The 26,302-nt window shown below is 43.3% G+C and overlaps 1 protein-coding gene across 2 annotated transcripts in view; it reads left to right on the plus strand.

Moving 5' to 3' along the window:
• Positions 1-5,910: 5,910 nt before the first annotated feature.
• The window catches only part of LOC127046852 (alcohol dehydrogenase 1-like), an 84,598-nt gene continuing 64,206 nt past the window's right edge, over positions 5,911-26,302 (plus strand). For both annotated transcript variants that reach the window (XM_050944469.1, XM_050944468.1), the window contains exons 1-3: positions 5,911-6,057; positions 19,009-19,110; positions 19,637-19,775. In XM_050944469.1, the coding sequence (XP_050800426.1) occupies positions 6,040-6,057; positions 19,009-19,110; positions 19,637-19,775 (259 nt within the window). In that variant the 5' untranslated portion in view covers positions 5,911-6,039. The remainder of the gene's footprint in view (positions 6,058-19,008; positions 19,111-19,636; positions 19,776-26,302) is intronic.

Below are 26,302 nucleotides of genomic sequence, written 5' to 3' on the forward strand. Positions count from 1 at the left end.
CTGCCTATTAATTTCTTTTGAAGACCTCTAGTTCTTCCACTCCAGCGCTTTATCTCTGCATCCCTCTATCTCTGCATCCCTCATTCCACTGGCAGACAGGATGTCCTGCAATTGCTGGCTGTAGGACGGTTGGTCACATGGGGAGCAGTTTCCCATCTGGTGATGGGCTGGGTCATCTATTGCAGAATGATGTTCTCCTTTGGTTCTTGAGGTAGACAACTCATACCTGTGTAGCAAAACAGTGTTAGGTTAAGAACTAAGGGTACGTCTACACTTATCAGGGATCGACGATGCGTCTATTGATGGACCGGGGGTCGATTTTAGCAGGTCTAGTGAAGACCCCCTAAAGCGCTTTCCCATTGATTCTGGTGCTCCACCGGAACAAGAAGTGTAAGGTAAGTCAACGGGAGCTGACTCCAGCTACGTTGTTCACATAACTGGAGTTGCAAAACTTAGGTCAACTTACCCCCATACTGTAGACCAGGCCTAAGTAGAAATTAGGTTGTTAGGCTACGTGTAGAGGAGTATAGGGAATTGTTTGTTAGCATGAGTAAAAGTTAGAGATGATGGAGACAATCCAATGGAAAAACACATTAGCACGGATGTTGCAGCTATGTTTTGGTTTTAGCATGGTTTTTTAAAGAGTATTTTTGAGAATTTTGAATGTTTTTTAATTAAAATGCTATTTATATTGATCGCATGGGAAGGCCATTGGTGCAGATATTTTTTTAAATAATGTGTAATGTAAAGAGCCAGTGAAGAGGTGGCAGAAATGTGAATATGGTAATGAATAGGTTTAATGTCAATTAGTATTATAATAGTTGTTAAAAGGGGTAGCCTTGCTAAATTGCAGAGAGCTACAATTAACACCAGAAGGATACTATTAGCCTGGTTACAGAGTTATTCTGTTGTCAGTGGACTAATTATCCGTTGATACGCCATTCCATGTTTGAATGCTAATACTAATGTAGTACCTGTGTAAATAGTAATTGTTAGCCTGTTTGCTTAACTAATTATTTTTCTTCTGAATAAAGTTTGATTCTGTCATTCAAAGTGTCATCCAGGGACATCTACTAAAATAAATTGTCTGTCTGTCTAACTGATCTAGAGGCTTGAATTTGAAAACTAAGTTTGGTTTATTGCAGTCTTAGCTTTAAAAATTTAGTATTAATTAGGAACATTTTAAAAACCAAGTTTACCCCTGATTGACTGACTGGAGCTCTCTCTTACCTGGTGTGTGGAGGTGATGGGATTGGGTTTACCCCAGTGGGGGATGGGCTGTAAGCCTTCCTCCCAGGATCTGTCTTCAGACTCCATGCTGGGTCTGGGAGAAAAGGCAGCTGGAGGAGAGCTGGTTATAATGGCTATAGGGCTCAGCTGGAGACAGTAGCAGTTTCCTCCAGTCTTTCCTTGGTGTGATGCTGGAGCAGCTGGTGAGAGTCATAGTGACAATGTGGAGTCTGCTATGGGCACCTAGCTGGTGGCAACACCTCTTGCAGCATACGCCTGCAGAGGGTGCTGAATATTTTAACAAGCAAAGCCAGCTTAGAATTTGGGGGCAGGTTACAAACCCTATTATTGCTTGCACCCAAATGTAACCAACTTATGTCTCTAAGTCTCACATGTCTCTGCCTGAGCCTGGCCTAAGGACTTCAGGAAGGGCTATTGACGTAATGCGTTGGGGTGCATCACAAACTAAGCTGACTTTTTTTATTTTACATAAATATGTTCAGTAGCCCCAGCCTCCTGCTGTAGACATGGAGCGCAGCTGTATAGTCCTCCTTAGGAGCTGGCTTGTATCGATTCACATTTTCTAAGGTGCTGTGCAAGGAATAGTGTTAAATACATTCATTTAAATAACCCCCTCTACGGTCAGATTCCTTTTTTACACGGTCCACATGCCAGCTGTTACCCAGGGGCTTGTGTGAGCCCCCTCCACCTCATTAGTGCTCCAAAGGACCATAGCACTTTTTAAAAAAAACGTAGAATTAAAAAACAAATAAATACAGGATCTGTTAAACACAATAGCACCTCTGTTCTTGTTCTGCACTCAGCATGGGTAGATTTGCTGAGCCAGCATGAATCCAAACTGCACCATGATGAAAGGTACTTGACAATGTGCTAACACAGGGGTTCTCAAACTGGGGGTCGGGAGCCCTCAGATGGTTGTGAGGTTATTATATGGGGGGGTCAAGAGCTGTCAGCCTCAACCCCAAACTCCGCTTTGCCTCCAGCATTTATAATGGTGTTAAATATATTTAACAAGTGTTTTTAATGTATAAGGGGTGGTCACACCCAGAGGCTTGCTGTGTGAAAGGGATCACCAGCTCAAAAGTCTGAGAACCCCTGCACTAACAGTGCTGCCGGGTTAACTGCTGCCCCTCACCTCTCCTGATCTCTTAAAATCTCCTCCCTTCAGGCCTAGGTTTTGGGCTGTCACATCTCTTGGGGTGGAATCGCATGATTCTCTCACTGAGACCAGGCCTGGGTTGCATTCCATTGTAATAACCCATGATTAGCTCCTCAGGCCTGATTTTATCTTTGTTGCCTGCAGTTCTGTTCTCCCCAGGAGTAACGACAATGGTCAATACAGTGACTAAACAGCTTCCTTAAAGCGAAGTATTATTTATTTAGAACAAACATATTTAAAGGAGAACCTATCTTAAAACAAAAAAACTGACTATACACATCTAGATTTTTCTCTAAGCCATTGCCTGGATCTGGGAAGGCCAAACTTCTGTATGCTTCTTCCACAGAGTCTGTGTCAGTCGTTTCCCTAGGCAGCTTCTGATCAGTGACCTTCCCCTTCTTCTCTTGAAGAGTATTTAACTGTTCTTGCAACATGTTGGAGCGGGGATCTTTGAAGCTAACTTCTTGCCCCATTGGCTTTCAAATCTGTGCCTGATGCTTCTTATCTAGGCCTATTGTGTTGCTTTCTTGTTTGCTCTTTCCATAGCCCACTATTAAGTTAGGCTGATGTAGTCTATAGGAAATGCTAATAAACCACCATAATTAGACAAAAACAACAAGGCTTCCTTGTGGATAAATTAATATATTTTAATCTCTGAGGTGCCAAAAGGACTCCTTGTTTTTGCTGATACAGACTAACACGGCTACCACTCTGAAACCTGTCATAATTAGATAGTTAGTTTCCTTCATTGATCAGGTTGCGTTATTGATGATGATTATTGCAGCTCGTTCTTCTTAGATATAACAAAGCAGCTCCACTTCTTCTGTCACAAACTCACTGGGGTGTGATTAGATTATACTTTCTTTTTTTTTAAATTAAGGAACAAGCTTTTCCACTTGTTCACTTGTATCACAAAGTTCATTCCTGAAATGTGAAGATAGAAACTATGGGATTACTGAACAGAGTTACTGAGCTTTATGAATTACTTTGGGGTAGTTAGAAAGTCCAACCAGTTCAAGGCACCTTTGGCTAAATCATTGATTTATGTTGATCATCATGATAATGAACTTTGCTGCTATTTACTTAGAGGCCATTCCATAAGTTAATGAATGTCAGAGAGACAGCAGAGGGCACTGTTTGACTTTAGTAGGCCAACAATAGGTATGCATTAAATAGTCCATAAGCCAGGCTATCCTAATTTACGGCATGGGACCTCAATGAGGCATCAGAACAGCTGAATGAAGCCATGGGGCAGGAAAAAGGCACATTCCGGACAGGAAAAGTTGCATGAACCCAGGTCCACCCTGCTCCTATCCTGAGCATGCCTCTAGTGCTGTGGATTGAAGCAGCAGTTAGTCTCTTGAAACCTTCTTTCTTCCTGGCTTATGTTGGGCCCCATAACGTAATCCTCATGAGCAAGTTTACAAGGACGTAGTTGTAGGGCTCAAATTTTATATTCTGAAAGCCAAAATTTTTTCTCTGTTTTCTGTGAAGTTCAGATCAGCTATGAATGCGGGAGGAGAAGGAAGAAGAAAAATGTGGTGAGAGGGAATCAAAAAAGAAATAGACAGAAATACATAGGAAGTAAACAACAAGACAAGAAAGAGATGATGGCAGCTGGGGACACAGGTATACTCATGCCAAGGGGCGCATCCACAAAAACAGGTAAGGAGGTACTGATTATGTAGCTACTGGTGTGTGTGAATAAGTAAATGCAGAGTTAAGGAGCAGTGCTGGGTGAAATTTTTTGGCAAATATTTTTTTTTTGGGGGGGGGGAATGCAGATTTAGTGACACTGAACATTTTACAAATTAATGCCAAATTGTTCACATAAAATAATCCAGACAAACATCCAAATATGTAAACATTTCAATATTTGGCTTGAAATAACTTTTTTGTTTTGAAATTTCCTTTTATTTTAAAAATGGTCAAAACTGAAAACAAAACACTTTTTTGGTTCAAACAGAATTTGTTCAACCTGAAAAATGTCATTAAACCAAAAAAATCTATTGTTCACACAGCTTTATTAAGGAACTCCAAACAACCTTAACTCTGCCCCCATATCCTTTATACGTAGCACTCTCTTCATAGAAGGTAGACAGCAATCTATGACAAATATCACAACTAACTGACATCTTAGTGGTTTGGCCAGGAGCCTTTAGGGGTAGGAACACTTTAAACCCTGGGTAACTTGATAACTTTCAGTGTGGACTTTAAGAAGTCCACTCTCTGCTGCTGGAAAGCAACAGCAACTATGTTTTACAAAGCAGGGAATAGGTCTTCTCCAGTAAGCGGCCCACCACATGTATAGTGAAGGATTATTATTGTTGGTGTCACAATGGTACCGACAGGCCCCAATCAGGGATCAGAGCCCCATTGTGTTAAGAAGCATACATACGTGATAGACCGTTCCTGCCCCAAAGTTCATATGGGATTTGCATATGACATGAGACAGCAAGAGGGAGAACAAGATAACAGTGGAACAATTAGATGATATTTTGTAATGGCAGCAGGAGTGTTACGACTGCTACTTTAGCCATTATCTAGAGTTTTGTAGACATCCCTTTTCTCCACAGGGCTTGACTTCTGCAGGTCAAGTCAAACTCGTCCAAGGCAAGTGGTAAAGAAAAACTGACTCAATACAATTTTACTAAATGGCACAATTTCGATAGGGCAGGATCTGCATCCAGCACAAATGTCTCCAGGAAGAATTTCTCTAAACTGAATTGCCATCTAATAAGCATCAGCAAGATATTCCCTACCTGCAAACAGCTCTTTTTCTGAGGAAATTCCATCTAGGCATCTTCTCTCACTCAAGTCCTGACTTCTGAACCCTGACAATAAAATAGCTCACGTCAAAACAAAATGAGCAAACAAACTTCCTGGCCTGGAGGATATGCGCCTCTCTGAGGCTGCTGAGGAGGAATTCTAAGCCTTCCCCAAATTGATCCCCTTTATCAGCCACTTGCAATACTGGTGTGTCCCTCTCTTGGCTGAGAAGGCCTGGTAATGATCCCTTTGGTACTTCTCAGTACCATTCTGAGAGTCAGACTGGGTTGCCTCAAAGCAATCCCTGCTTTCCTTTTCCCAGTTCACTGCATCTCTCTAAGGAGGTGTGTGTTGCCTCATTGGCGCCCATCAAATCCTTTGCAAGACCAGGGGGTGAGAGAGGTGCTAGAGATCTGAATTCCCCTGTGGAGCTGTATGCCTTGTACTTCACTGGGCTTACATCTGTCTCCCACTCATAAGGACAAGCACACTGTTCTTTATCTGGCATGCCCTATTTTTTGCATAATACCATGTATGTTTGTGTCACTGTATAAATGCACTGTAATAATACAGTAAACACCGTGTCAGCACAATTTTAATTGTTTAATGTTACAAAAGGTCAGTGGAGAGTAGGGATTCGTTAGAGGAGTGGTTTAGTTTTTCTGTTAAGTGCTTTGGATGTTTGAGGGGTGGGGTTAGGGAACAAATAGGCTTGGTTAAAAGGCCCCAAGTCACGTATTCATAGCAGCAAATTGCAGGAACAACTTCTATCTATTTATCCAGCAGGACAGACTATCAGCAAGAGAAATCAGAGCAAGCAAGAAATCAGAGTTAGCAAGCTGTGAAAGAGACAGACAGCAATGAGCACTTCAGGCAAAGTAAGCAAGCAATTCATTTAAGAAAGTTCTCCTCATTGCAGGTGATAAAGAAACTGGTACCGAATTGTTGATTTTAAATTTGTGACTCTTAATAATTTAGAGAACTCTTAAATAATGGTTGGAATAAATATGGTATGGAGTGTTTGCTGCGCTGCCCAAGAAAATAAGCACTATGCTGAGAATGAGCAACGAAGTTTAAATGCAGAACTTTGCTTTTCAAACACACCCTATCAAGACATAGCAGCAAAATCAAAATGAAACCCTGTTGTTTGTGCATTTATTTTCATATCTGATTGTTTAGCTGAATATATTTCAGGTTCATTTTTTATTAAGCCCTAATTAAATTATACATTTATGCAGTGTAGCACCTTTGTTCTGAAGGATCAGAACGCGCTTTAAGCTGTGGGCATAGGGATAGTGTTTTTCTATTTTATCTTCCTTTAAAAATAATTAAATACAAAAAATCAAGACTAAGTTTATATAGTCTTAAGTTTGCAAATGTAACTGTAGAAATGTCCATTCAGAACCAAAGTTCACACAGCACTCGTAATTTAACCATGCTGAATACGTATCTTAAATAAACAATGAAGAACTACTGCAAAATAGGGCTAAATTATGGTTCCTTTGGGAAACTTAATGTGTAAATATTATTTACTGATCAAAATCATTTATTGAATATTTTCCTATTCAATATTAAATATGTAAAATGTATAACTTCACCAAAGATGAATGAATGAGTATTTAGACCTCTACTAGGCTCTATAGTTTCCATGCTGTTGTAGATGGCACTGATAGATTTGGTTTCCTACGTTTAATAAAAGGTACTAAAAAACCTTGATATAAAAATAATGGATTTTGATAGATGAACAGGAGCCCTGCCAGATGGAACAGCTAAAGGAAGAAGATACATCACAGAAAGACTCATTAAGAAAGTTCTGTTGAGACTATATTGTTTGTTTGTACGTCCAGCCAGATTGTTTGTTTGTACATCCAGCTTTCCCCCCCCACCCACTTGTGCCCTATATCTCTATTTAAAATGTGATCTTTGACCTCAGCTGTAAACTGATGTTGGACATCCTTATATCTGACATGTGAAGTTGCAGACCTCATGGAGCATTTTTATGAGGTCCGTCTCTATAACAGATTACAGTCATTCCCATCTTAAGTCAGTGTGCTGGGGCTGGACTATTTTGTTGCACTCTGCTATTATTTTGTAAAACTCAATTTTTTTTGTTTAGATAATAGGATTTATTACTAATTGGAAATGTTTCTTATTTTGTATTTTGGTTAAACAAAAATTGGTATTTTTTCACTGCTCTAATGATAAAATCCTTTTGCATTTGTGAAGCTGTTTGGAGTAGCTGATAAGCATGAGTGACAGCCTCGGGGCAGACTGTGAGGAAGCAGGGCTCAAACCCCAAATTCGTTGGGAGTTCTACACTTAGATGTCGCCAACCAAGAAGGGTGAACTCCAAGCGCTATAGCAACTTAACCATGCAGTTACAGATAGTCTCCTGGCGTAACCCAGTCTGTATTGCCACTCGGGCAAACTTGCCTTTTGTGATAGATGGTCCCTTACACTAAAAAAAAAAAAATCACAAGCAATATTCAGAGTACTCCCAGTCCCAAGACCAGTCACTTACCCCAGGTCAATTGCACCTTAGATCTCACACCAAAAGACAATACTTGTAGCCAATCCTATAATAAACTAATTAAAGGTTTATTAACTAAAAAAAGAAATGTTGTTTACAAGGTTAAAGCAGGTGAACAAATGAGTTACCATCTTAGGTTCCAAAAGGTTATAGATGCTGCTGCGATATGCAAGCATTCCATGTTTTTGAGAGCTAATCTGAGCTAAGCAGCTTGAGGATCTCTTGCTTATGTTTGGAAATATAGCCCTCTCTGAATGCCAAGTGCCATAGTGATGCAGTTCCTTCTGGTCAGGGATTTTTATATCTTTCTCCCTGAGTTCAAACTTATGGGACAAGTGTTTGTGCCCATCTCTTCTTCATGGGTGGACGTGTGAGAGGGGGGAGACAATCAACAAAGTCTCTGGCCTTTTAATGTTTCACAGTGGCTTATTTGGTTTCAGTGGCCCATCTTGTGTGAAGGACCAGCACTTTACGTTAATTGATGCTTCTTTCCTGTTTGAGTTATGCAGTTACAGATTTACATGTAAACACTCAATGTAACTTTATACCATGGGATATGGAGGTTATAAGTGAGATCAGTACATCCTACAAATATTTCATCAGGTCTAAAGACATTCTTATAAATTAACCATCTCTTTTAACAACACTAACCCACAGCTGAGCCAGCCTGGTTTTCAGCTGTGCATTTGTGAGGGTTCGGGGAGGCCTAGAGGCCTTGGCATGAGCTTGGCAGCATTATATATCAAGGCCCAGTCCTGCAAAAACGTATACATGTGCTTAACTTGGTGGACTGTGGGCTTGATCCTGCTGGCACTGATGTCAATGGCAATATTGTGCCATGTGAGTCATCCTAGTGCACTCAATGAGACCAATCACAATGTGTAAAGTTAAGCACATGCTTAAATCTTTGCGCGATTGGGGCTGAAGTTGCTCATTTTTTAATGTTGTGGTGTTTTCTATAATTACACTAGCTAGCTTTTATAGTGGGCATGCTTAAAAAGGCCATTTTAATTTTAGTGGTACTAGTAACCAAGTTTTTCATTGAAAAGTTCTTTTTAAAAAAAAAATGCCATGCAATCTTTTGACAGACATTCTTTTTTCACTAAAAATGTCATGTCTTCCTAATATTTAGAATTTTTAATAGAAAGTGTCAAAATAGTCCAAATTTTTCATTTGCTGAAAACCCCCTTTTCAGTAAACAATAAATATCCATAACCCTTATGATGATTTGAATAATGCTTTACGTAAACACTTCAGAATTTTTTTAAAAAATTAACAGATTTTAATAAAAACAAAGAATCAATTTCCAAACCTTTCAAATTAAAACAAGTTTAAAACTTTGAAAATGTTAAACTAGTTTTTTTTCCTTTTTTAACCAGCTAATATTTTTGAGAGAAATTCTTGGTTCCAGTGGCATTTCCCATTTTAAAAGTCACGCCTACAGGTAGAATCTTTTACAGTAGAATGAACTTTTAAAAGTAGAGTAGTCACGCGTTAAAAGTCCAACAAGAGACAATGGTATTTAAATTTAAGGGGCTTTTTTTTGTCAAGTCTATTTTTTCTTTCAAATGAATTTTCATAATTTACAGAAATATGATTCTGGAAATGTCAGCAGAGAAGTAGCTCAGTGATCCCTTTAAACTAAGTTAATTTAAAATATTTCAATATATTTCATGCAGCAAGAATCCTGGATTTAACTTGAAGATTTTTCTGTCTTCCCCTCATTTAATAAAGGTCAGAAGTTGATGAAAGAATTCCATATTTTTCTCATCCCACTTTTCATTTTAGAAATTCCCCCAAGGACAAACCCACCCAAGCACAAGGGAGGAGCCAGATGCTACCCTTGCTCAGGCCTGGTCTACACTACGCGTTTATACCGATTTTAGCAGCGTTAAACTGGTCTAACACTGCACCCGTCCACACAACGAGGCCCTTTATGTTGATATAAAGGGCTCTTTAAACGGATTTCTGTACTCCTCCTCGACGAGAGGAGTAGCGCTGAAATCGCTATTACCATATTGGAGTAGGGTTAGTGTGGCCACAAATTGACGGTATTAGCCTCCGGGCGGTATCCCACAGTGCACCACTGTGACCACTCTGGAAAGCAATCTGAACTCAAATGCACTGGCCAGGTAGACAGGAAAAGCCCCGCGAACTTTTGAATTGCATTTCCTGTTTGCCCAGCATGGAGCTCTGATCAGCACGAGTGGTGATGCAGTCCCAAATCCAAAAAGAGCTCCAGCATGGATTGTACGGGAGATACTGGATCTGATCGCTGTATGGGGAGACAAATCTGTTCTATCAGAGCTCCGTTACAGAAGACAAAATGCCAAAGCATTTGAAAAAAATCTCCAGGCTATGATACAGAGTCCACAGCACAGTGCTGTGTGACAAGCATAATGGAAAGCCAAAGAATCAAATGGACCCTTATGGAGAAAGGGAGGGGGGACTGAGGACTCCAGCTGTCCCACAGTCCTCGCAGCCTCCAAAAAGCATTTGCATTCTTGGCTGAGCTCCCAATGCCTGTAGGGTCAAACACATTGTCTGGGGTGGTTCAGGGTGTATCTCATCAATTTACTCCCCCTCCCCCCCGTGAAAGAAAAGGGAAAAATTAGTTTCTTGACTTTTTTCAATGTCACCGTATGTCTACTGCATGTTGCTGGTAGATACGGTGCTGGGGCAATGAACAGCAGCATCCTCTCCCCTCCCTTCCCCGCTGGTAGACGGTACAGTGCAGTAGGACTGGTAGCCGTCCTCATCATCAGCCCGTGAGTGCTCCTGGCTGGCCTCAGGTGAGGTCGGCCGGGGGTGCCTGGGTAAAAATAGGAATGACTCCTGGTTATTCCCGGCAGATGGTACAGAGCAGCTGGTAACCATCCTCATCATAGCAACTGGGGGCTGAACTCCATCAGCCCCCCCCTTTCATGTCTAAAGAAAAGATTCTGTACTGCCTGGACTATCATAGCAGCGGAATGCTGCACTCCTCTCCCCTCCACCGTTTAATGTCCTGCCTGGGCTATCATAGCAGCTGGAGGCTGCCTCCCCCTCATTTTATCTCACTAAAAAGTCAGTCTTTCTTATTCCTGCATTCTTTATTACTTCATCACACAAATGAGGGGACCCTGCAATGGTAGCCCAGAAGGGTTGGGGGAGGAGGGAAGCAACGAGTGGGGTTGTTGCAGGGACACCCCCTAGAATGGCATGCAGCTCATCATTTCTGTGGGATCTGACACAGAGCAGCTGTGCTCTCTGGTTCTCTGATACACTTGTTCTCTAGTACACTTGCCCCATATTCTAGGCAGGACTGACTCTAATTTTAGATACAACATAAAGGAGGGAATGACCTGGAGTCATTCCCATTTTTGTCTTTGCGCCCCCGGCCAACCTCAGCGAAGGTCAGCCAGGAGCACCCATGACAGCAGCAGACAGTACAGAATGACTGGTAACCATCATCTCATTGCCAATTTACAATGGCACAGCAGAAGGTACAGAAAGACTGGTAACCGTCTCTGCTACCTTGCAAAGGCAAATGAATGCTGCTGTGTAGCGCTGCAGTACCGCGTCTGTCAGCAGCATCCAGTATACATACGGTGACAGTGACAAAAGGCAAAACGGGCTCCATGGTTGCCAGGCTATGGCGTCTGCCAGTGCAATCCAGGGAAAAAGGGCGCGAAATGATTGTCTGCTGTTGCTTTCATGGAGGAAGGAATGAGTGACGACACTTACCCAGAATCACTCGCGACACTGTTTTTGCACCATCATGCATTGGGATCTCAACCCAGAATTCCAATGGGCAGGGGCGACTGCGGGAACTATGGGATAGCTATAGGATAGCTACCCACAATGCAACGCTCCAGAAATCGATTCTAACCTCGGTACATGGACGAACACCACCGAATTATTGTGCTTTGTGTGGCCGCATGCATTTGACTTTATACAATCTGCTTTACAAAACCGGTTTATGTAAAATCGGAATAATCCTGTAGTGTAGACTTACCCTCAGTGTTCTTGTCTTGCAAGAGCAGCCAGGAGCAGAGTTAACCTGATTTACATAAGGCTAGTTTTGCTCTAGTGTCTAGTCCCTGGTCTACATGCAGAGCAGCAGGAGAGGTGTGGCCTTTTAAGAGGGAAGGAGAGAACACACACAGAAAAGAAGTGGGAAGAAAGTGAGCAAACAAAAAACTAGGAGTACAGAAGTGAGGAAGAGCCCCCCCTCAGTGAGCGAGAAGAAACCAACAAAACAAGGCATAAGGGAGTTGCAACCATGGTTTTGCATCAATTGATCTACATTTGGGGACTGAATTTGGTTCCTGGTTTGCTGATCCAGGTATTTGTTCTAATGTGAGTGCAAATATTTGCATTTGCAAAGGGCTAGCTCAAGTGCATGCATATTGTACACCAACGAGCCACAGTCAGGGATTGAAAATCAAAACCTTTAACATCCTCCTATTATAAATAAGTGGGTCTGGAGGGAGAGCCTCCTCCCAAACGGGAGATAAAGTTCCTGGTTTCTTAAATGATGAAAAAGGAGTAGAGGGATAGGATCTAAAAATGGGTTATTTTGGCTGGGTTCAACAGTTAGAACCCTGAAGCTATATCTGAACTTCTCCTTCTGAATAATATTGCCAACAGAATAAATTTTAAAAAAGTTTGTTTTTAACTTACTTGTATAGTATTTTGCAAATATGTCTTGCAAGGTTCCTACCAAAGAATTAAAATATAAACAAAATATGGGGGAAAGGATGTGAATATACAATTTATTTGCTAAGTAGTTGGTTATATTTACTATGGGTTTCGTTATCTGTGTGTGTGTGTGTGTGTGTGTATTTTTGGATGCAATCTTTTAGAGAGAAGAGTGTGGTTTGTAGGCTGCATGAATATGGATATAGATCAAAGCCTCAAGCATGAAATATGTCTGTGCAGAAGACAAAGCTTTCTCAGCAACTGACTATGACTCTGGAATTCATTCTTTGGTGATATCATGATGACCTCAGCATCTTTGTCACAAAATGCAAAAGCTACTGCATTTTGACCTAGCCTGCCCACCATGATATAACAGTTGGGCGCGGGGGAGGGGGGAAATACCTCCCGCCAAAACAACAAACCATGTAACAGACTACTTACTACAAATCACTACCGTGTGTATGGGGAGATGTTCAGAAATCTTCTTTATGAAGGCTATCTGAGACAGAAAGATGCTAAAAAAGGAGCTCTAGGAGCTAGAAAAATTGTTATACGATATCTTCTTTCAGTGTATCCTCTCACTTAGGGCTGGTCTACACTGCGGGGGTGGGAATCGATCTAAGATACGCAATTTCAGCTACGCTATTTGCGTAGCTGAAGTTGAAGTATCTTAGTTTGACTTGCCTGACCGTCCTCACGGCAGTGAGTCGACTGTGCGGCTCCCCCGTCGATGCTGCTTACTCCTCCTGCCGAGAGGGAGTACGGGCGTCTATTCGTGATAGATCGATTATTACCCGCTGATTCGGCGGGTAGTATAGATGTACCCTTATGCAGAACGACTCAATCCTGCATTCCTGGTAGTACTCCCCAAACCAATATACACTCAAGACTTCACTGGGAGTTTTGATTGCAAAAAAAGAAATGCAGGATCTGACCCACACATGTAAACCCAGACTGGAGTTTGCCAGCTACTGGAGTGCCAAACTCATGCCTCTGAAGCTGCAGACTCTAAAATGTGGGACAATGACCTTCAAAATGAGGGACAACACACCTTGAAATGAGGAACACTATAAGGGACATTAAGTTTTCATTTAAAATAGCCTGGAACTTTCTGTAATGAAAATTAACAGTGATTCTGTGCACTAAAGCCCTGCTTCGTATATGAAATTTGAGAGCAGCCCTGAGGCATCTCCTTGCATGGCACTGCAGTGTCCTAGTAACTTGGGTATTTCTTGCATTGCACAAAAGGAATCCACAGGTTAGAACTATAGGTGCCCAGAACAGAAGAAGCCCTTCTTCAGCCCTATCTTTCCTCCCTGCTCTGCTACTTGCCACCAGTTGCACTTTCCATTTATGCAGAAAGTTGTACTCTAGCTGGGGTGGAAGGGTGAGGGAGAAGAAATCTTATTCCTTTTAAATCCCTTCGTTAAAGCCTATGCAATAAATGTCTGCAGAAAATGCATGGGAATCATTAGGAGCGAATACAAAGATTCCTTTCATTGTGCTGCTGCTTCCAGCCTCTGAGCTCAGCAGCTGAGTATGCAGTGCTTGGCATGTGCCAGCTGCCACTCAGCACAGTGCAAGAGGAACATGAACCCTCTCTGAATGATTGAGCCAGGATGCTGTAATCTTGGGATGTGCCATCCCACATCTCTGCAAGGAGTGGAGGGAGGAGCAGGGTATTAATTAATTATTCCCCCCTTCTAGGTGCTATTTGGTAGATTGGTTGCCATTATCCTCAATTGTTTTTGTTCTTTCCTTCTGTTTCTCTTGAAACAATCACCTTCAACTCCTCCCAGAGCTGAAGTCACCTGACACAGCTCTGACTAGCCCCAAGACAAAAGTTATGCATTCAGAATGTATGTGATCAACAGATCGCATGCCAGCAGCCATGATGGGCCAAGGGAGACAGGTGCAGGAACTCAATGGAATATTTGGAAATACTGGACTTTAGAAAGGATCTCCAGTACAAATAACCTCAAGAGACAATGCTGACCCATGCAGCACGCACATACCTCACCACACCATAAAGTGGAAACTGAATTAAAGAGAATGGAATGGATTGGTATAATTGAGAAAATCTCTGAGCCAACAGCATATTGTGTTTCAATAATACCAGTTATTAAAATAAATTACTTACTTAATGAAGTAGCTGCAAGAAAAAAAATGTATCCTCCCACCACTGGATGACTTGCTCCGCAAAGTGAAAGGAGCTACAGAATTCTCTAAGCTGGATACCTTGAGTAGATTCTAGCAAATTCCTTTAGCCAAGAAAATGCTAAACTGACTCTCTTTATCACATCCTTTGGAAGATTTTACTTCCAAAGATTACCTTTTAGGATCACCAGTGCACCTGAACATTTCCAAAGAAAGATGGCAGAATTGGTAACTAACACAAATAGGGATGCAGTTTTCATGGACAATGCATGGATCTTTGATGGAAAAACACAAAACCCTCAAAGTCCTAAGCCTGATCAGTCTGTCTGGATTAAAACTCAACAGTGAAAAATGCATTTTTCAGCTGCCCCAAATCAAGTTTTTTGGGACAGACAAAGAGAGATGAAATCTGTCCTAGCCCTGAGAAAGTACAAGCAATTAGATTATTGAATGCACCAACTAATGTACCAGAACTAAGAGAGTATTGGGGATGGTAAATTACCTTGGTCAATACCTACGAAACCTTTCTACAGTGACAAAACCACTGAAATTAGCTATGGTGGCCTGTTAAGGGGCAGATATACCCCATCAGCCCCGTACGGCAGTATGGCCCTGTGGCCTAAGTTCCTTAAGGCAGGTCTGGGCTTCAGGACCATAGGCTTGGTGGCTAATGTCTAAGTAGCTTCTCTCCTTCCTAGGACAGCATGACCCAATGGTCAGAGTCAATAGGGGTTCAGGAAGTAAGGCCTCGTGGCCAAAGTCTAAGTAATGACCTTCACTGGCCCAATTCACCTCCCTGTACGGTGATGGTGTCCGTGGTGTGTTAGATGGGGCAAGGAGACTGGGACCTTCCCTTCTCCACCGGGTTCCATCCAAACCAGGACCTTAGGGAACTGATACCTTGCTGCTCAGTGTTGGTCACCTGTTCCTACCATCCCATTCCCTAGGTTGCTTCTTACACCTTCTCCCAGTGCAGGGAGATCCCTCGGCAATAACTGCCTTCTCTCTGTCAACCTCAGCAGTCAACTAGGGTTCAGTAGAGGCACCGACCTGGCTGGAACTGGCGTCTGGTGGCTCTGGCACTCTCCCAGAAGGAGCCTGCAGTGCACTTCTACCCTCATCAGCAGTCAGCCCAGACTGAGCTGAGCTGCTCCCTCTTATACTGAGGTTCCAGTCAGAGCATGACCAACAGGTGTGAAGGGTCATGGCTACCTCAGCCCATAGTATGGGATTAACCCCCTCCAGTGGGGTAGGTATTCCCCATCACGGGGCCTAATCAAGAAATAGCCTTCAAAAAGAAAAAAAAGATTTCAACAGGTCCCATTGTCAAGTACAACAATGTTAACAAATCCACAGTGGTCAGTGTGTATACAAGCAGCTATGGCGTAGGTGGTGAATTGTTGCAACAACATGGCTCTGAGTGGAAACCAGTTGCATTTTGCTCTTGTACACTCACAGAAGCAGAAAAATGATATGCGCAGATTGATATTCGCAAGCATATGAGAGCTTTTACAGATCTCTGTGCAAACTTGATTTCTTTACACTGATAAGACAATAAACCACTTGTAACACTTGTTAATGGAAAAGACTTGGATCAAGCACTGCTGAAATGCCATCTGTTGCTAAGGTTAATGAGATTTAACCCAATAGCTAAGTGTTTTCTGGGAAAAATTTGGTAGCAGCAGACACTAAGTCATGGAGCCCATGGAGTCACATTCAACAGCCCATGAGCTTGAAGATGATGCAGAAGCATACGTGGATGCTGTGGACACATATAGACCAGTGTCAGAAGAGAGACTACTCAAGCTACAAAAAGCAATCTTGGCAGACGCACGACTTCAGGAAGTTCTAAGTTACATTAGGGGCAACTGACTGAAGTATCTAAAGGACTCTAAGGAAGTAACAGGAGACTACTTTGCAGTGCGTATACAAGTAAATGAGTCAAGTGGACTGAAAATTAGAGGGAATTGCAATTCCAAATGAAATGAAAGGAGAAATCCTAAACCTCATCCATGAAGGACATCAAGGAGTAACTAAATGTTGTGAACCGGCCAACCAGTCAGTGTGACGGCTGGGCATCAGCAAGGACTTAAAGAATAAAGCATCTGTATGTGAACACTGCAGAACTAACAGACCAATGTGACACAAAGAACCTTGAATAACACGACCTTTACCAGGCAGATGTTGGAAGAGACTAGCTGCAGATTTATGCAGATTCAGAGGACATTATTACCTGGTCATCGTGGACTATTTTTTCCATGTATATAGAAATAATGTACTTGAAAGACATATACCTCGTCACAGTGTTATCGAGAAACTGAAGTTCGCTTTTGCTCACTTTGGTATTCCAGAGCAACTAGTGATAGACAACAAACCACTATTCACTGCAGCAGAATTTAAGTTGTTCCAAACAAAATATAATTTTGATCCTATTACTAGCAGCCTACATTATCCACAGGCAGATAGAAAGGCTGAGAGATCTGTGTAAACAGCCAAGAAAATCCTACAGCGGGAAGAGCCATTCCTCGCTTGAGAGTAGCCAGATTGGATGAAAAGGCCAAAAGAGCTTATGAACACTGCTAGAACAAATGTCGCTCAATTAGAAAATTTCTGGGTCTAGAACTTGGTGACTATGTTTATATCAGATTGGATGGAGAAAAACGATGGACACCTGCAGCTGTCCTAAAGAAAAGGAATTCAGTACCAAAATCGTATGTGATCAAGACTGATAGGGTAGAGTTCAGCATAACCCATCAACGTCTGCAGTTTGTTCCTCAGAAAGAACAATCAACAGAGAAAACTCTACAGATGGTGGATGCAGAAGATGACTCAAAAATTCCAAACCAACCACAGCTACTCATTGAAACTAATGGACAGACAGATGACACAGTTGTTACGCCTTTGAGTCATATAATTTTAGAAAACCAGCATGATTCAGAGACCCTTAACTGTACTGAACTTAAGACAGTGTGATGGTGTAGGACTCTGACCAGGCAGCCAAGAGGAGCCTGCCTGACCCAGCATGAAGACACAAGAGGAATCTTTTTGTTTCAGCCATCCAATGTTCACAGTGCTGCTGCACGTGTCCCCAGACTCGTCTCTAGCGTACCATCTGCTGGGGAAGATGCCAGGAAGGGAGTTAGGGATGGTGAAGATCTGAGTGTTGGTAGGTGGAGAATTGGTTGATTTGCTGATGTTTTAATACTTAGTTAACCCTAACTTTTTTCTTCCCCAGATCCTATTTTCCAGCTCCAAATAAAGTCCCCTTTTGTGGTGGTGGTGTTTTTGGGTGTGTCATTCCTTTCCTGGAATGTATTGTTTATTATGTACTGGGCATAACTGTAGTGCCCTCGTGGCCCAGACAGAGTCTGCTTTGTGGGCGGGCTCTGGCCAAGAACAGGCCCCCGCAGGAATGCAGCAGGGAAACTCCCTTCCACCCCAGAGACACTTGTTCTACCCTTCTCTCTCTCCTCCCCCCACACACACTAAACACACACGGGCACGCACAGTGGAATAGTACAATGAATATAGGAAAGGGGAATATTTATTTACAGAAGGATGAATGGAAGAAAAACAAGGGAAAATATAGGGGGAGAAGTAAAATGATTACATCCAATACAAAGATCCAGGAGCCCAGTGCTATTACAGTATAAAAGGACAGATGCTGAACACTGCATCCAGACTCAGGGTTCAGGAATACCTGGCAGAGTTCCAGTCCAACAGTGAATCTTGAGTGTTCCTGGTCATCTTCAGCACCAGTAAACTTCCCCCAACAACCCCTCCAGTGCCCTCTTTTCCCTCTCTCCACAGAGCAACAACCCTCCCACTTAACTGGTTACAACCTTTCTCCATATTCTCAGTGTAGTCATACGCCTCAGTACTCAAGGCCCTATACAGTCTGTCTGAGTGACAGTGATACTAGGTACCAGCTTTGTTTTGTCCTTCTGAGGTGATTCCTTACTGGCATGGTGCTCCTCCTGGCTCCCATTCTGGGGTGTCCCAAGTCAGCAGTTCTGTCTCTCGCAGGCATCAGGCTGGTTCTCAGTTGCTTCGCTATGTGGGGGTCTGCTTGCTGTACAGATACCCACATGTTCCTGTCCTCTCTTTCAACCCCCTCTCGCTTGGGCAATCAGCACTTCCTCTTCTTGGAACAATAGCACTTTCTCTGCCTCAGGACAAGGTTTTAAAGCAGCCATACTCTCTAAATCCGAAGGGGTTACATAAGTTTTATACTGCTTACCAGCAGAGATAGCATAATTCATTTTCCCAAGGGACAAGGTGAAGAGTCACCTTGGGTGAAGGCACCAGGTGTCAGAAAAAGAACCCAAGACCAAACCCTGGTGAATAGAGGGGAGAAGCAAATCTTAAGTACAAAGCACCAGGGAGGAGGCTTGCGCCACACCTTGGGGAAGGTGCTACATACACAAATGCCATTTCATTTTCCTTGCTGTTTTCATAGGTCATTAAATGCAAAGCAGCTATTTCCTGGGAACCTAAGAAACCATTTTCCATTGAGGAGGTGGAAGTTGCCCCCCCAAAGGCACACGAAGTTCGCATTAAGGTAGGAGAAAGATGAACTTTGTAAATTACATACTGTAGTGCTGCCAGTTATGTTGGTGCACTAGAAATGTAGGGCTCAATCTTACAAATATTGCCACCAGAGTGGTTACTATCGGATGTACTCGTATTGAATTATGCAGGCTATTTAAAACTGCTGTGTTGGTCCCAGAATATTAGAGAGAGAAGCTGGGTGAGGTAATATATTCTATTGGACCAACTTCTGTTGGTGAAAGACACAAGCTTTCAAGCTACATGGACCTGAAAAAGAGTAAACATTTATGGAAGACTCTTGTGTGGCAGATGACAAAGGCCATAACTTGCTTTGCAAAAACATTAAAAGTTATGATCTCTGTCATGAGTCATGGCTGTGATAAATAAGCAGTCTTAGGGATCATGTCTTAGGTTTATTATGGTTATGCTCGCTTCTCTGGATACAAAATACATCTTCACTTCTATATCATATCACACAGGTAAAATCTGAAAAATTGGTTCCTTACATATTGAAATATTCTTTGCTTTCCCTACAGATTTTGGCCACAGGGATCTGTCGCTCGGATGACCATGTTATGAGTGGTGCATTAACTGTGCCTTTTCCAATAATTCTTGGCCATGAAGCAGCTGGTATTGTAGAGAGCGTTGGAGAAGGGGTGACTTGTGTGAAACCAGGTATAAGAAAGCATCAAGCTCTAACCAATGATAAGTAGTTCTCACCTAGTGTCGGAGAAAAACTCAGTTCTCCCTTTTTGTTTGGGTGCAGCAAAACCAAATACTTTATTATTTCTCCAGCAATTGCAATAGAGGGAGGGAGTGCCCTAGGACATAGGGTCGCCCCAGTCCTGGACAGGTCTCTCAACAGGTAAACAATTACAGCAAGCATTTATACCTTTGTTACAGACAATAACAAGCAATAATTCAGACAATAATAAGCAACAGCTGCATTTTGTTTATACATAGGCCATCCTGCTATCTTATTTTTCTCAATTCTAGAAGACGCAAGTCTACATATTTGGTTATTAGTGCAAGGTCGTGACAACGTCTCACACAGTTCTTTTCCACTCGCCTCACACTATCCTCGCTTCTACAAGTCTCACGTCATTAGGGTTACAGCTGGCCTAACTCTTGCTAACAAACTGATATGCATTAAGATCCCCTGCAAATCCTTGTCAATTCTTTCCCTACTTCCACACTAGTATTCACATACCCTGCTCCAATATCAAAGACACCTACATGTATGAACTCCTTGATTGCAGAGGAAACAAGTAATCCAACGTTCAACCTTCACAGGGGCTTGTCAAGGATATTTTGGAGCAGAAATATGTTGTTTGTCTTTCTTGCTATACTCCCAAATGACCTTTCATATTTCAAAAGTTTTTGCCTGTTCATGCATCCGACGAAGTGGGTATTCACCCACGAAAGTTCATGCTCCAATACGTCTGTTAGTCTATAAGGTGCCACAGGACTCTTTGCTGCTCTTCTAGTTTTATCTAACTATAAAGTGCTCTCCCCTTCCCCAGCAGTCAAAAGAGGTGCTTATTTGTATTTCACGCAAAGGGAACCAAATGTGAGCTACCATCTTGAGTTCAGACCCTCGTTATGGTTTCCATTCAGCAAGGAATTTGAATATGTGCCTAGGTTTGTGCATATAAATAGTCCCATTTACTTCAGTGTGACTACTTTGTTAGGCATGTGCTCAGATACCTTGCTAAATCAGGGCCCAGGTCATCAGACTTTGATGGTACTGAAATTCACACTTTGAGTACATCTACAGACAAAATTAATTCAAACTTATTTTATATGAATTTTCAGAAGCGATTTTATACATTCGGTGTTGTGTTCCCCACTAAAGCGCCTGAATTCGGTGGAGTGTGTCCACAGATCCGAGGCTAGCATTGAATGTCGGAGTGGTGCTCTGTGGTAGCTATCCCACAGTTCCCGCAGTCTCTGCCGCCCATTCGAATTGTGGATTAAGCTCCCAGTGCCTGATGGGGAAAAAAACATTCTCGCAGGTGTTTCTGGTTGTGTGCCGTCACTCACTCCTCCCTCTGTGAAAGCTATGGCAGATGCCATACTACCAGCAGATGGTGCAGCACGGTGTACCGCCTGTCTCCTGGTACTATGAATCCACCTCGCATATCTTCTCATCTTTCTGTCTACTCTTTCATCTGACTATGTCCCGCCTTTTTTTGGCTACCATGAACAGAGCTGCACAGCGTCCGCCACTTTTTTCATGTTGTCTGTCCTGGGCTCCCGTGGAAGCTACAGAAGGTAACAATTCCATGCCGTTTTTCAGCCATCATGAACAGAGCTGCACAGCTTCCGCTACATTTTCCATGTTGTCGGTCGTGGGCTCCCATGGAAGCTACAGAAGGCAACAAGTCCCAGCCGTTTTTCGGCCATCGTGAACAGAGCCACACAGCTTCCACCGCAAACTCTGCTCACGTTTCTGCTGCAAATTCTGCTCTCTCACTCTTGCAGCTCTAATGAGCTTCCCGACTCCATGAAAGTTACAGAAGACAACCATTTACTGCCTTTTATCAGCCATCTTGAACTGAACAGCTCGTTTCACGCCCTTTTTCCAGGATTACCCATGCAGGTGCCATAGTGTATCAAGCATGGAGCCCTCTCAGATCTCCGCTGCAGTTTTGACCATTGTAAATACTTCACACATTATCCAGCACTATGTGCAGTATCTGCAAAACCAGGTGAGGCAGCGACAACAGTGTAATTACTATACCGATGAGAACATGGACACAGGCATTCCTAGAAGCACAGCATGTGGCAATTGGGATATCATGGTGGCATTGGGCCTAGTTCATGCTGTGGAATGCCGATCCTGGGCCTGGGAAACAAGCACAGACTGGTGGGACCACATAGTGTTGCAGGTCTGGGATGATTCCTAGTGGCTGCAAAACTTTCCTATGCGTAGGGCCACTTTCATAGAACTTTGTGACTTGCTGTCCCCTACCCTGACGCGCAAAGGCACCAAAATGAGAGCAGCCCTCATAGTTGAGAAGCGAGTGGCCATACCCCTGTGGAAGCTTGCAATGCCGGACAGCTACCGGTCAGTTGGGAATCAGTTTGGAGTGGGCAAATGTACTGTGGGGGCTGCTGTGCTGCAAGTAGCCAATGCAATTATTGACCAGCTGCTATCAAGGGTAGTAACTCTGGGAAATGTGCAGACCATTGTGGATGGCTTTAATGTGCTGGGGTTCCCTAACTGCAGCGGGATAGACGGAACACATATCCCTATCTTGGCCCTGGCACACCGGGGCGGCCAGTACATAAACTGCAAGGGGTACTTTTGCATGGTGCTGCAAGCACTGGTGGATCACAAGGGATGTTTCACCAACATCAGCGTGGGATGGATGGGAAAGGTGCATGACATTCGCATCTTATAGACTCATAGACTCTAGGACTGGAAGGGACCTTGAGAGGTCATCGAGTCCAGTCCCCTGCCCTCATGGCAGGACCAAATACTGTCTAGACCATCCCTGATAGACATTTATCTAACCTACTCTTAAATATCTCCAGAGATGGAGATTCCACAACTTCCCTAGGCAATCTATTCCAGTGTTTAACTACCCTGACAGTTAGGAACTTTTTCCTAATGTCCAACCTAAATCTCCCTTGCTGCAGTTTAAGCCCATTGCTTCTTGTTCTATCATTGGAGGCTAAGGTGAACAAGTTTTCTCCCTCCTCCTGATGACACCCTTTTAGATACCTGAAAACTGCTATCATGTCCCCTCTCAGTCTTCTCTTTTCCAAACTAAACAAACCCAATTCCTTCAGCCTTCCTTCATAGGTCATGTTCTCAAGACCTTTAATCATTCTTGTTGCTCTTCTCTGGACCCTCTCCAATTTCTCCACATCTTTCTTGAAATGCGGTGCCCAGAACTGGACACAATACTCCAGTTGAGGCCTAACCAGCGCAGAGTAAAGCGGAAGAATGACTTCTCGTGTCTTGTTTACAACACACCTGTTAATGCATCCCAGAATCATGTTTGCTTTTTTTGCAACAGTATCACACTGTTGACTCATATTAAGATTGTGGTCCACTATGACCCCTAGATCTCTTTCTGCCATACTCCTTCCTAGACAGTCTCTTCCCATTCTGTATGTGTGAAACTGATTGTTCCTTCCTAAGTGGAACTCTTCAGGAACTCTGGTCTGTTTGAACAGCTGCAGGAAGGGACTTACTTCCCAGACTAGAAAATTACTGTTGTGGATGTTGAAATGCTTATAGTTATCCTCAGGGTCCCAGCCTATCCCTTAATGCCATGGCTCATGAAGCCATACACAGCACCCTGGACAGTAGTAAGGAGCAGTTCAACTATAGGCTGAGCAAGTGCAGAATGGTGGTAGAATGTGCTTTTGGATGTTTGAAAGCGCATAGGCGCAGTTTACTGACTCGGTTAGATCTCAGCACAACCAATATTCCAACTGTAATTGCTGCTTGTTGTGTGCTCCACAATCTCTGTGAGAGTAAGGGGGAGACATTTATGGTGGGGTGGGAGGTTGAGCAACTCACCTGTCAGCCAATTTTGCACAGCCAGACAACAGAGCGATTAGAAGAGCGCAGCAGGGCGTGCTGTGCATCAGAGAAGCTTTGAAAGCCAATTTTGTGACAATTGTGTTTGTTTCTCTTGAAGTTACCCGCCCCCTTTATATATGAAAGGAAATAAGGTCTAAATTGTTTAAAAGCTGTTCTTTATTATTTGTTGCACAACACATTGAAAGAAATCAGAAGGCAGACCGGGGAGCGGGGTTTTGGCTTAGGGGGGTGGAGGAGGAGGGAAGGACCAGTCCAGAAACCAAATCAAAAGTTCGCATATGCCAGCTTCCTGCTGCTTGGGCGATCCTCTGGGGTTGAGTGTGTGGGTCCCCATAGCCTCCCCCCTCGTGTTCTTGGTCGTCTGGGTGAGGATGCTATGGAACTTGGGGAGGAAGGAGGGCAGTTATACAGGGGCAGCAGCAGCAGTCTGTGGTCTTGCTGCCTTTCCCGCATTAGATCCACCATACAGCAAAGCATGTCAGTTTGCTCCTCCATAAACTTGACCATAGCGTCCTGCCTGCTCTCACTGCACACGTCCATCCTCTCTTCGTGTTCCTATAATGCTTTATGGGACTCTGCAATTGTTTGCCTCCATGCAATCAGCTGGGCCCTATCAGTGCAGGAGGACTGCATGAGTTCACCGAACATGTTGTCCCAAGTTTGTTTTTTCTGCCTTTTAATCTGGACCAGCCTCTGGGATGAAGTAGATAGGGGCCACGTTGAAACATTTGTACCTGAGGGAGGAGAAAAAGGGAGGGTAGTATTTTAAAAGATACATTTCAAAGAACAAAGGGGACACTTTGGTGTGAGTAAGCCATCACACACAGCCAGGCAACAGAATTCAGCTTGCAGGCAGCCTAGGGGCACACAGGGTTCTGCTTCTTTTATATTCATTTCAATGCTTTCAACTGCTGGGCACCCTTTCCCATATTAAGCAATGCCTGGTGGGTTTGCCATAAAGGAGGGCCTGCGGGCTCTCTGGGATGATCACTTCACACAACACCCCCTCCCCCCATCGCACGTGGCTCTGATGAGGCTCTGGGCAGGGATGAGCCGTTTAAACTAAAGCAAACAGCCCAGCGTGGCTGGGTTTCCCCCCCGGCCCCCACCACGTGGCTCCAATCAGGCTCTCGCTCACTAGAAGTACTTTCTCCAGGGTCATGGTCTGGGAGCCCCCATTGGGAGTGTGGGGAGGCTATTGGTTCCAGCGTTAACAATAGTTCCTGGCCAGGGGGGAAAACGGATTCCCCACTTGCCGTCTGTGCACTATCTCTCTCCTTCTCCTCCTCTTTGTCCTGCAAGACTCTTCCTCCTCGCTCAGTGCAACTCCCCCCTTGCAGGTGTCCATGGACAGTGGTGGGGTAATGGTGGCGTGACCCTCCATAATTGCATGGAGCTCACAGTAGAAGTGGAATGTATGGGGCTGTGACCCAGAGTGCCCATTTGCCTCCCTGACTTTTTGGTAAACTTATCTGAGCTCCTTGATTTTTGTACAACACTGCTCTGTGTCCCTGGAGTAGCCTTTTTCCATCATGGCCCTGGAGACTTTAGTGTACATATTTGCGTTCCTTTTATTGGAATGTAGTTCTGCCATAACAGACTCGTCTCCACAACATGCAATGAGATCCAGTACCTCCCATTCAGACCATGCTGAAGCTTATCTGCAAATCTGGGACTGTGTGATCTCTTGTGATGGTGGACTCTGCATGGTTGCCTGTGATGGTGGACTGTGTTGACAGTGACCTGTGCTGATGGAGACCAAACAGGAAATGAAATTCAGAAGTTCCCAGGGCTTTTCCTGCCCACCTGGCTAGTGCATCAGAATTGAGAGTGTTGTCCAGAGTGGTCACAAGGGAGTATTCTGGGATAGCTCCTGAAGGCCAATAACGTTGAATTGTGCCTACAATACCTTTAACCCAGGATTGTGATCTCGATTTAAGCACTACTTCACTTGCCGAGGTGGAGTACAGAAATGGATTTGAGCCCTTTAAATTGAAAAAGCCAGTTTGGTCATGTGGACGGAATCATTTTTTTTTCGAATTAACTCAGCTAATTCCAAAATAACAGACTAGTGTAGACCAGACCTCAGTTTCACGCTTAGCATTCAAGTGACACTAGCACAGAAAGTATCTTAATTCATGTACTTAATTCATCTGCCAGACAAAAGATTTTGTTTCTGTGCCTGTTCTCTCAGAGAACACATTTTCATTGTTTATTGCTTCTTTCACCATATTCTCTGTGCCATAGAGCTGGTAAATATCAAGCCCCAGGAGGAAGTTTTCATCTTCCTCTGCACACTGCAAGCTGGGACACCAATGCCTGTACTCTTTTCCCAGTAACTCTGAACTATGAGGAGGGCTGCACAGAATGTTTAAAGTGAAATATTAAATTGGTGTCTGAATCTTGAACTGAATCCAAACCATTTTTGAAAGATTAAAATATTTAGTTATTTCCCCCCCATGTCTCTGTACCTCCTGGCTATTCTGGCAATGTAAGTGCTTCAGTAATGCAAAAGCATCTATTCTATTCTTACTGGAATTAGAAAGGACTGGAAATCTTCTGAGAGAGCTTATTCCCATCAGATTTCCAGATCAAATTGCATTGGACAAGCTTCAGATAAGCGTGCAAACTGTTGGACAAG

The sequence above is a fragment of the Gopherus flavomarginatus genome, chromosome 3 (assembly GCF_025201925.1).
Source record: "Gopherus flavomarginatus isolate rGopFla2 chromosome 3, rGopFla2.mat.asm, whole genome shotgun sequence".
NCBI lineage: Eukaryota > Metazoa > Chordata > Testudines > Testudinidae > Gopherus > Gopherus flavomarginatus.